The sequence below is a fragment of the Hevea brasiliensis genome, chromosome 9, assembly GCF_030052815.1.
Source record: "Hevea brasiliensis isolate MT/VB/25A 57/8 chromosome 9, ASM3005281v1, whole genome shotgun sequence".
NCBI lineage: Eukaryota > Viridiplantae > Streptophyta > Magnoliopsida > Malpighiales > Euphorbiaceae > Hevea > Hevea brasiliensis.
Window position 1 is genome coordinate 27,528,934 of NC_079501.1, and position 11,819 is coordinate 27,540,752.

Below are 11,819 nucleotides of genomic sequence, written 5' to 3' on the forward strand. Positions count from 1 at the left end.
CATAAATCGAACATTTCCCAAAATTTCAATAGCTCAACGAACTCTCAACATGTCACAACACATCTCCAATAAATTTAAAACATCCATCTGAGGCCTACACAAAATAATATAATAAATTCCACATTTCTCCATTAATTTCTCCTTCTACATTCAACCTAATTTTCTTCTCTTTTAGCATTTTATGCTAAAATTCCTTCCCCTTATTACATCAAAATTCTTGCTAGTTTAAATACAATTAATATATGCCAATAGTCCCAAAAACTAACCACATCATAATTAATTTCTTCATTCTCAACATAGCATTTTAAGACAAAAAAAAACTTGAATCCAATTCTCCCTTACAGAAACACAAACTTTTAATTTCACCTCTTAAAGAGAGCACACCTAGTAGCTAGGAATTCACTTTTTTTTTTTAAACCCTAGAAATCTATTATTTCAAAATAAAACTCTATTCTCTAATCAAATATAAAACTTATCTCCTTTCTAATTATATGCCACAAGAATTACCATAGAACAATGAAACATCAAATTAAACTTTAGTAATTAAGAAGCAAGGAAGGAAAAGCATACCCACTTCTTGTAAGTGGGAAATGGGTTTTAGGTCAAGTATTGGTTGAAAGAGGTTGTTTAACTAAAGATTTTATGGGTTTATGGGTTTGATTTGAAATATGGGTGTGATTGAAAGGATGAAAGGAGAAATTTGGTATGGAGTTGCTTCTCCCCTGTTTCTGCTCAAGGAAAAAAAAGGGGAACCATCTCCCTTGGCTTCTTTTAAACTTTCTCCCTTGGCTTCTTTTACACTTACTTCTCCTTCTTCTTCTTATTCTTCTTCTTCTTCTTCTTCTTCTTCTTCTTATTATTATTATTATCTCTAGAGACTTCTTATAGGCCCCATTAAATTGATTCATGGACTCTTAACAAAATGCTTTATGGGCGAGGAAGGCTGGTTTAAATGGAAAATTTTCAGTGAAGACAGCTTACATAATGCAACGTAGTAATGCTTCCTCTCCTTCTTGTTCACTATTGCGTTAAATCTGGAGAATTAAGGTCTCTCAACGAATCCAGTCTTATCTTTAGTTGATGTTGCATGACAAGCTTATGACAAATAACAAGCGCAGGAGGAGGGGTTTCATTACTAACCCTGGTTGCATGTCTTGTGGTGCTCCAAAGGAATCTGTCCAGCATATTTTTTGAGATTGTCAACATGCTAGAGAAGTGTGGGAGTTGGTTTGGGATGCAGCTTTCTTGTAGAGGTTCTATGGTATGTCTCAATTTGATTGGTTTTCCAAGCATATTGCATTGTTTGTCTTGCAAGTCCTTAGTATTACACTTTATTGGTTATGGAGAGTTGGTTTTTAATGGAACTGCAATTCCTGTTGCTTTGAAAATGGCGGTTTTAAAGTCTTTGATTTCTATTAACCACTCTGCTTGGTGTTCTGTTGATTTTATACCGAAGTCTAATTTTGTTATTTCTGTCTCTTGGAAGCCGCCTGAGCTGGGGTGGGTTAAGTTGAATTTCGATGGCCTTCTAAAGGCAATTCTGGACGAGGAGGGGGTGGTGTCATACGCAATTATAAAGGAGTTGGATTGCTGACTGTGAGACATGGCATTTGTAATTCTATGCAGGCTGAATTTCATGCTCTGGTTAATGGTTTGAACATGGCTCGGAATATGGGGTACAGGAAGGTGCTTATGGATTTGGAATCGAAAGTTGTCTTGGAGTTGCTCTCCAATGAGAAGGGATCTAATTTGCGTTTTGTGAACTTGATTTCGTAGTGTTGGGACCTTCTTCATCGCCCATGGCAGGTGCAATTGTGCCATTATTTTTGGGAAGCTAATAGAGTGGCAGATCGTCTAGCCAATTTAGCCGTGCATGCTTCTATGGTTTTCATGTGATCTCTTCTCCTGCAAAGGACGTTTTGGATTTTCTTCTGGCCTAGGATCATTTCCTCATCCGGGTGAGTTCGTTATTTTTTGGGTTTCTGCCCTCTTTTGTATAAAAGAAAATAATAAATTAGTGTGAAGTGTTATTAAGAACTTTAGGTTACTTGGTTTATGCACGTCATTAGGTGCTTGCTAATAATTTCTATCAATAGTATGTTTTAAATTATTAATACCATGATTACATGCTGTTAAAACTTAAATTTATTGTATTGCTGGGAACCAATGCAGCGTTAAGTATGCCAAGTGCTACTGGTTTTTGAAGAAAGGAAAATATTTCATACTCATTTGATTATTAAGAATGGCTTTCATACATAGGTTTCATCAGAAAATCATAATAGATTGCATAAAAATCTACTTAATATTTAAATTTAAAGCATAAGAACTAGCTCCTATCTTTTTATCTTTTTGAATTTTTTACTTATTCTTTGCACCAATTCTCATGGCATTAATCAACACAACAAAACTCAAGTTAGTTGCTTTTTCTTTTTTTTTTTTCTCTTATTTTCGAATTTACTTTGAAATAGCCATAGGAGCTTGGACCTTCGGCGAGAAGAACAGAATGTGATAGAGGATAAATATGGAATATCATATTGTCAAACAAAATAATATAAAATTTCTATAGTTTTCATAGTTATGGTATATAACGTATTCTCGTTGCATCATTTCTTGATTACAATTACAAGTACATGCTATTGCTATGCGATAGTGTTAATTCCATATCATGAGATTACTGTGGGGTCTGTAACCCATCGTTCTCTCCACAAAAATTCTTGTTTACTTGATTGTGCTTGTTAGGAGCTTGCCTTGTCCAACGCCTTATATCGTAAACTTTCTTCAAGGGTTTCCTCTCCTTGACGAGTCTTTTCTTTGTTATGGCAATGGCAAGGTCATTGGGGAACAATGTGCGCCAAAAGAAGGCATGGAGAAGGGTCGACACAAACAGTAGAGACACCATTGTTGATGACATGAAAGAAAGCGAAAGTGCAAGCACCTTGCTTAGAACTGCAGGAACCTGCTCTGCGTACTTGATTGTTGCAACTGATACTGTTGTCATGGGGAATGTGTAAGACCACCATGCCACCGAGAACCTGTAAGGTTATTGGGTAGTTAAGCTTTATTTCCATCAAGAACAGTTTGAAACTAATCCAAGTAATCGGTTGCTCTCATTTATAAAATTTCAATTATTACTTAACTAAATTATTACTAACAGCTGAGATTTCTGTACACTTCAGAATAACCTAGCTTCTAACTTAACCAGGTAAGTGAAGAATCAAGTGAGGTATAGGTCTTACCTGAATCCTGTGAAGAAGTTGATACGCACAACCAGGGAAATATAGAGAAACAATGCAATGAAGTAGCAAGTCCTTGACAATCCATCAAACTCACCATAAATAGATTCCCAGGCAATACTTGCTGCTGATGGGGCTGCAATGAACATAGAATACACAGGATGCAGCTCTTTAGGCAATGCTTCGCTTGTGGGCAATCTCTGATACAATGTCACAAACACCACAAGATAATGTGCAAAGCCAATTGCCCACAAGAACTTAGCCGCTTCAATCCATCCTACTTTAGCAGCTAAAATTGCCCCAACAAAATTTCCAACCACAGAAAGATGGGAAGATGGATTAGCTACCTTGCAAAGACGTCTCTTTCCACCGGAAAGCCATTGGCCATAAATCTTGAGCTCGAGGAGGAAATATGGTCCCATGAAGGTGCACCAAAGGGCAGGGTGCAAATTTTCAGGAGCTAGCATAGGAGGTGCACTGATAGCCAGGAACATGCACACAACCCACGGGGCAAAGAAGAAGTTGACACGAACTGGGTGAAAATACTCTCTTCTGACAGCTTCAAAATAGAACATGCATTTGAGGATGTAGGTGAAGGAAATTGAGAATAGGACAGCAACAGCTAAGAGCCAGAGAGCAAGGTTGATGAATGGTGTAATGTGGAGAAATTTAGTAGCTGGGCTTGTTGCAAGGGCACGCCATAAGACAGCTTGGCTACTTAGGCCAAGACAAATACCAAAGCAACCGATTGGGAATCGAAGAAGAAAAGGCCATTTCTCATCTTTTGGAAGGAGAATGTCTTCATGATCCTGCACAGCAAAATATAGAGAATCATATTTTGACAGGGCAAATGACTTCCTATGCGCCTATCTCCAATTGTAGTTTCAGGTACATTTGAAGCTAATTGAAAGATATCAAAAAGGCTCATGGCTTGCAACATGCTATAGCAAGAAGACCATTTAAGATATAGTAGCATTTGATGTAAATTAAGGCTCAAATATATGACGATATCAATTGTTATTATACCTTGATCTGGTCAAGCTCTGGTCCTCTAAGAGCAGCAAAGTATCTCCCAGCAGGAACTCCTTCATTTACAGAGTCATCATGCCCATTAGAACCATCAAGTCTCTGAGACTCGATATCTTTCTCCTTTCTTCCGGGCATCAAAGAATTCTGCTTACTCAGAGTCGCTTTGGTCTTGAAGATGCTAAAATCTCCTTTCCTTGTTTCTCCAATGTTAATCCTATCAATTGAATCAAATCCTCCAAAACTACGTCCACTTCTTGGAAGAGCCCTCGTCTCATATTTAGCCTTACATTCTCTATTGAGAGCATTAAAGCCTGTCTCTAGCGAAACTTGCCTGCTAAAATTCCTATGGTGTCTCTTTGCCTCTCTAAGTTTAAACTGTCTATGTAGGCCCTTTCTGGCTTTGTCTGCCATTCTTGTTTTTCCTCCTCCTCCTCCTCCTCCTCCTTCTTCTTCCTCTTGCAATACTTCATGGATATCCAAAAAAAGTGTCTCAAGAGAACTAGAAGTTGGTCTTGCTCTGTACTCCATTTTGCTTAGATCAAACCGAAAGAAACCAAAGATTGTAATCCGTTGGTTAAATGATACAAAATAGAGTGCATGCTTCCTTTTGTGCCCACATGCGTAAGGGACATCACGAGAAGTTGAAAAAGAAGATAGCAGCTGTTTGGTAGATGAAATGGAAATCAATACTTTCTTGGGAAAAAGTTGTTAATCTTTGGAGGGATTTCTCGTGATGGAAAATCAAAAATTTGTGGCATAGAGAGTCTAATATCAATACATGTGAATTAAATCCTGCACCTACATATATATAAAAACAAGAAAAACAAGTTGAGAAAGGAAGCTTTCAACAATTCACGTGTTCTTAAAATGATTCAACAAAATTGTGGATCAGATTTGCTTGAACCAGCTGCAATGTTCACAGTTTCGTTTCAGTAATGCATCAGTTTGTTGCCTTTAGAGGAAAATAAAACCTATTGGTGGTTATGAAATGAAAGAGAACCAAACTTTATACATAAACCAAAATAGAAATCTTTTAACTAATTATTATAATTCCGGAAAAAAAATAACTAATTATAATTAAAAAAATTTAAAACACTGTATACAGTTCAACGACGTCGTTTTCCATTGAGTATTTGCAGTTTTGCACTCATCTTTCAACTGTGAGCAAAACAGGCCTTGGCATGGCAATTAATTGTATTGAACTGGTCGTACATAAAAACCATTTTAAAACCCTCAAAGCAAAATAATTTTAATTGTAATATAACGTTACCCTGTTGAGCATTTCTATTGCGCCATTGGGCAGTGCCGCCTCTTGCCGGACCCATATGCTATATTTGTTATATTAACTTTGGTTTTGAGCGATCACTCAACTCTATAAATAAGCAAAGCAAAAAGCAATAAATAGGCAATCAAGTTACACAGAGCATCTCATCAGGAAAATCAATATTCACAGAGAGAAACGAAATTTGCTTAGTTTGTGGGGAAAGAAATTGTAATGGCTTCTTCCAAGATATGCATCATCATTGCCATTGCAGCTGTGTTTGTTCCTTCAATTTTGGCTACAGAATTTGTGGTTGGTGATGAGACAGGATGGACTACCAACTTTGATTATCAAGCTTGGGCTCAGGGAAAGGAGTTCCATGTTGGAGACAAACTTGGTAGATTTAATTATAGTAATTGATTTCCATTTCATTAAATCAATCACTGGCAGTGGCACTGCTATTAATTAACTTGTTTTGTTTGTGCAGTTTTTAGGTATTCACCAGGAGCTCACAATGTGATCAGAGTTAATGGAACTGGATTCCAACAATGTAAGGCACCTGATGGCGCGGAGGCCTTGACCACTGGAGAAGATACTATCCCACTCACATATCCGGGCAAGAAATGGTACATTTGTGGTGTGAGCAACCATTGTGAGTCTAAGAACATGAAACTTACCATAACCGTGTTGTCGGAGTTGGGATCTCCAGCGACTTCACCTTCTCCCAACCAAACCCCAGTACCGGCATCAACAGGCAACATTGCTTTATTAGGATGTTGTGGGTGGATTATTGTTGCCATAGCTGGAATTCTTGGAATGGTCATGGTTTAATCTATGGTCGTACAAGAATAATTCTTTTATTTCTGGTTAAGTGTGTTTGAATTCTTTTGGCTTGTAATAGTGTTTGATTGCTTGGAATTTATTTTAATCAAAATGTTTCACCAAGTATGTTAATTTAAGAGGCAAGTTATTGCCTGCTTCGCTATCCCAATCCCACTCTGCATATATATCCGTAGCTTGGACATGGAACTCTGTGACTAATTAGGTTGATTTCGTTGCTAAGAGGAGCTATCAACTTCTCAACGAACAATAATTATGGCAATTTCATTGTTGCATGGCAAAACCGGTAAATTATATTATAGAATGCATTTGGTATATTAAAAAATAATGCTAAAAAAACAATTGAGTCATAAATTTAGAAAAGTAAAGTTTATTCCTCAGTGAGTAAAGTGCACATATATTGAATACACTTAATAATTTTTCAATATCTTTATAAAGATGGCATTCTTTGATATGACGAAATAATTTAATCTGAAATCTTTCAACACCAAATAATTAGTAACACATTTATATACACACTCAATTTAAAATTTATAAAACCTAGATGACTTGCAAAAGTAAAGTTAATCTAATGAACTATATGAGTCGATCTAAAGTTGATATAATTAAATTTACTGAACCGATTCAAAATTTGACTAAAGATTAAATAAATAAATTTAATTATTTAAAATAAAATTATTTTAATTAAAAAAATCTGCAATTTATAAATTGATAAAAATTAATTTAAAATACTTTTTTTTTAATATTAACTTAATTATTGATCTGAATCAACTCAGTCCAAGATATCAGGGGGCGGAGAGAGGGGGGACTAAGGGGAGCCTTGACTCCCCAACCCTTTTAAATTTTCCCTGTATGCATATATATATTTAGAGAAAAAATTAATTTATTTTAGGTAAAATTATTTTATTTTAGTTATTGGCCTCCAAAAAAATAATTATATTATTTTATTAAAATATAAGTAATGTAAATTATTGAAATTATTTATTTTTCATTATATATTCAAAAATTTTCTAAAGTGTTAGCACCCTTAAAAAAAATTATAGTTTAATTATACTCTATTATGATATTTTTAAAGGGTAAATTACACTGATAGTATCTAAACTTAGGGTTGTGTAACAATAAAATACCCCATCGTTAATTTGTAACAAAAAAACCTCATAATCTTTAATTTCATTAACATTAAACCCCCCAATAACTTGTAATAACCAGTTTGCAGGTAATCTTTGCTTATATGACATTTATTTTATTAAAAAATTATATTCTCTTTCTTAATTTGATGCTTATTAAAATAATTTTAAATAAATTAAAAATATTATTTTATAATTAATTTCTCTCTCTCTACATTCTTTCTCTCTTGTTTTCTCTCTACCTTCTCTCTCACCCTTATTCTCCTCACTCACCCCTCCTCCCCTATAGCAACTCACTTTCATAGAAACCATCTCAAAGATGAATCCACACAAACCTGTTTTCAAACAAAACAAGATCCTTAAGCGTGGCTCTTCAAGTGCCTCTTGGCACTCTCAGGATTCTATGCACAAATAAAGAAAATCCCTCAAAGTTCTTCTTCAATCTCTCCATGCTCAATAAAGAAAGACAGAACCCAAGAGCATAAAATGCAATTTGCATACTTTACACTGAACCTAAGAGTCTAGAACCACATTATTAAGTTCTTCCTCCAAGAGTACTGAAAGCCTGTAACATCCCTATATGCATAGTCCTATGCAAATCACTGTTCCAGTGACCGGTATAGGTCCGGATAATTAAGAGGATTAGAATCATATTTAAGTCATCTAGAAAAGCCCAAAACAAGAATTAATAGTGATTACCAAAAGATTAAATATAGATCAGAAAAATAGAACATAAAAGGTTAAATGAACCGGGGGTCACAGCGATGGGTGACCGTACCAGGAAGTGACTGCGAAATCAGTTATAACCCTATTTCGTACGAGGCATTGTGACACCGCAGTCCTAGGAAAAATTGCGGAGCTAGGGAAAATGTGAAAATCATAGAAAAAGATTGAGAACCAAATCAAATAATTAGATTAGAGTTCCGAAAGAAATACAGTATTATTGGTAAACCAGATCAGACCGGCGAGGGGCAAATTGGTCAATTCACCCCTAGAGGTGACTCACGACCTAACTGTTCAATAAAATGTGAGAAATTAAAATTGTGATATATATAATTAAATTGAAGAAGTTATAAAAAATAAAAGGAAAAGAAAAGAACTTAAAATAAACTTTATGACATCATTCAAGTGACACAAGCAAGATGTAATAAAACTCTAATTTTTATTATTGGAATTTTTTAGGACAATTTAGCCTTATAAGACAAAAGAAAAAAAAATAATAAGTAAAATTTTCCTTTCTTCTTCCATTTACCGTCTCCCACATCTCTCTCTTCTCTCACACCATTTTCTCTCAACCTCCATTAACACACCCATTCCAAAGCTTCACTAAACCCTAATTTATGACCAAAATTCCTCATATAAATGATAGAAAGCTTCAAATTGACTCTTAAGAAGAAGATTGAAGGAGGAAGGAGAAGGAAAAATTGAGGAATTAAGGAGCTAGAAAAGCTACACAAAGAGGTTAGTTAAAATCATTAAATTTCTCTTTATATTCATGCATGCACACTTGAACTAACTTAGGAATTCAGGAAAATGAAACAAAAACAACATGTTAGGGACCTAGAGTGAAATTCGGCCAACACATAAGTAGTTAGGATTTGATGATGTTTAATTAAATTAAACATGGATTCTTAGTGAGTTGAAGTTGTATAGGTGATCTATATGTGTGAATTGTATGAATTAAAGAATTTAGAAAATTAGGGTTTTTGACCCTTAGGGTTTTGGGGGAAAAAATTTGAAAATTTGGTAAATTTATGTGCTTTGACCTAAGTGAGGTTAAAATGGTTAATTGGTGTAATTTAGAATGTATTTGAATGGTGAGAAGTTAAGTCAAATTCGGATTGGTGAGGGGTCACTACTGGATAGCCTGACCTAGGTCCCTTTCAGGGACCAAAACTATAATTCTGCCATCTAATTGGTGTGAGGCCAATTGGATATGAAAGTAGACACATAATGCCACAATTTTTGTGTAGAAACCATGCCCAGAAAATGACATTAAGATAGTAAATAATTAGGTCAAACCCAGAATTGGCACACTGCCACTGTACAAAAATGACCAAATGAACTGTATTTGTTTATTTGGCCATAACTTGGTCTAGGCATGTCCAAATGACCTGATTTTTGAACCATTAGAAAGCTATGACATAGTACTACAACTTTCATGAAGAACACTAACCCAAATTCTGCCTATAACCAAGTCATTTTGCCACCCAAATTTGGTTGCCCAAAACTGCCAGAACCAAAAACCTGCCCAGAATTCTGGGTAGATACCAATTCGGCAAGCCTTAGAAAAATAGGCATAACTTGAGCTACAAAACTTCAAATGGAGTTATTAAAAAAGGGAATTAAATTTAAGACATTAAAGAACAACTTTAATGAAGGACATTTAGCCAAATTCTCACAGTAACCAGACCAATAGAATAGTACAAATAAGTAACCCAAAACTGAAATTTTGAGATTTAACCCTAATAGACTTTGAATTAAATTTGGCAATCAATGCCAACAAAAACATGACTCAAAATGTGGTATGTAAGTGCAATTAGAATTAATAAACCTATTTAGTAGGAAAAAGTCAATATTTTAACTTGAATAGTATAATGAATAGTGACCAAAAATGCAAAATTCAAAAGATATCAATATAAGCAAATTTAATGCTACAACTAAGTAGGTATGAAATAAATTAATGGATTTATTATGAGATATAGTACTGAAACACTATAAACTGTCAGTTGAAAAATCGAAATTTGGAGTAAACTAGTCAACAAAGAGGTTTGTACACAACTAGTTTTAAATTACTAATATTTTGCATATCTTATTAGAGTAAATGATTTTATGTTCTTTATTTATTATGTTATCCAGCATCGAATTTATTTCAATGATTATTGAAAATTTGTTATAGTATAAATGAGTTTAGCTTTAAAAAAATGGTTCAGTTATGATTTTATTTTAGATATGGATTAAATGAGTTCAGTTTAGGAAATTTGTAATTGAAATGGGATTTGCATGGAAAAATACAACTTTATGTTTAAAATTGTGATGGGCATAAAAACAATTATTGGATATTGGAATTGACTTTGAATGGAATTGTATTATGATTTATGCTCACAAAAAGGATAAAGAGATTTATGATATTATTTTATATCTCACTATAAATGATTGACTAGGTTATTACCCGTCTCTCTCATTTGTTGAGGAGACAATGGAGTTAGCTCTGTTTTGTTTTGAATACCATGATATGTGCATAGGCTTATATTCTCCTCTTATTAGAGATTAAATCTAAGTTTTTCATTGGCCCTTTCGAAAGTTTCATTATTGTGTTGTGTACTGTGCACGATTATTCGACCTCCCCGAACATAGGAAGTTAGAATCCCGATTTGACCTCCCTGACCATAGAGAGTTAGAATCGCCCTAAAGATGGCTCTTATGGATTAGTCTTGCATAGTTAGTGAGATAAAGAATGAGTTTTAAATAGTAAGAATTGTGATTTCAAATGGGATTTATGCATAATTGATTTTATTGGAATTAAGATTTGTTTCCATAAATTACTGGAATTACTTTAAATATTCAGTTATGATTTGATAAATTGAAATTCTTGAGCAGAGTCATTTTAACAAATGATTTATTTTATTGGCAACAAATATTTTGATTTTTGAAATTTTGATTGAATTTCAAGATTTTCAAATTCTTTGCTAAAATTTTAGTAAGGTATTGTATATTATGTTTTAAATTATGGTTGTGCACCACTGAGTTCACCACTTAGCGATAGCTTTGTATGCTGTCGTAGGTGAAAGTAAAGATAAAGTGGCTAAGTCAGATTTCCCGTAGTTACGCCTTGAAGACTCATTGGGATTAGCTTCAGGTATATTAGAGGTATACCATTGTACATTAGATTTTGATGTGTGCATGTAATTATATGTATGTAAATTATTTGAATAGTTGTACAAGAACTTTTGTAATATTATTTTGGGTATGTAATTAAAATGTAAATTATTGTAATATTCAAATTTATTTCTGAGTTTTGTAATCAATGTAAATAATTAAATTTTTGTATTTTGTGAATGAGAAATTATTCTTTTTTTGAAATGAGATGCTTTGAATTACGATTGATTTTGAGTTGAGCCTCTCGTATGAGATTGTGAGATGAAATAGATTTGTATTGGAGCTATGGTTGAGTAAAAATATTGGAAGTGTATTTCTTTTCAGGTTTTGAAGAACTGTTTTATCAAAATACAGCCGGTACTCTGCTGGAATTTTTGTAAAAATTGCGATAGTTTTAAATATCCAAAAATTTGATTTGTGAGTTAATGTCAATTAAAAGTTTTTAATATT

At 33.9% G+C, this 11,819-nt stretch overlaps 2 protein-coding genes and 1 long non-coding RNA gene across 3 annotated transcripts; 2 read left to right on the forward strand and 1 right to left on the reverse strand.

The window, feature by feature from the left end:
- The first annotated feature begins 716 nt into the window (after window positions 1-716).
- LOC131183235 (uncharacterized) lies at window positions 717-4,258 on the forward strand. The gene is made up of 3 exons (XR_009151361.1): window positions 717-1,261; window positions 1,487-1,958; window positions 2,831-4,258. It is a non-coding gene; the product is annotated as an uncharacterized LOC131183235 (long non-coding RNA).
- Window positions 2,510-5,079, reverse strand: LOC110645478 (guard cell S-type anion channel SLAC1). The gene is made up of 3 exons (XM_021798670.2): window positions 4,260-5,079; window positions 3,237-4,042; window positions 2,510-3,032 (listed from the first exon to the last, which is right to left on the reverse strand). The coding sequence occupies exons 1-3, from the start codon at window positions 4,788-4,790 to the stop codon at window positions 2,672-2,674; spliced, it is 1,698 nt and encodes a 565-aa protein (XP_021654362.2). The 5' UTR covers window positions 4,791-5,079; the 3' UTR covers window positions 2,510-2,671.
- Window positions 5,080-5,657: 578 nt separating this feature from the next.
- Window positions 5,658-6,508, forward strand: LOC110644884 (blue copper protein 1a). Its single transcript, XM_021797842.2, has 2 exons — window positions 5,658-5,920; window positions 6,011-6,508. Exons 1-2 carry the CDS (start codon window positions 5,758-5,760, stop codon window positions 6,352-6,354), a joined length of 507 nt encoding a protein of 168 aa, XP_021653534.1. The 5' UTR covers window positions 5,658-5,757; the 3' UTR covers window positions 6,355-6,508.
- Window positions 6,509-11,819: the final 5,311 nt, after the last annotated feature.

Excerpts from the sequence above, each read along its gene's own strand:
- LOC110644884 (XM_021797842.2), top strand. The coding sequence starts at position 5,758 with ATGGCTTCTTCCAAGATATGCATCATCATTGCCATTGCAGCTGTGTTT. Across the intron at positions 5,921-6,010 it reads CCATGTTGGAGACAAACTTG|TTTTTAGGTATTCACCAGGA; the intron begins GTAGATTTAATT and ends TTGTTTGTGCAG.
- LOC110645478 (XM_021798670.2), bottom strand. The coding sequence starts at position 4,790 with ATGGAGTACAGAGCAAGACCAACTTCTAGTTCTCTTGAGACACTTTTT. Across the intron at positions 4,043-4,259 it reads CAGAGCTTGACCAGATCAAG|GATCATGAAGACATTCTCCT; the intron begins GTATAATAACAA and ends TTTGCTGTGCAG. Across the intron at positions 3,033-3,236 it reads AACTTCTTCACAGGATTCAG|GTTCTCGGTGGCATGGTGGT; the intron begins GTAAGACCTATA and ends ATAACCTTACAG.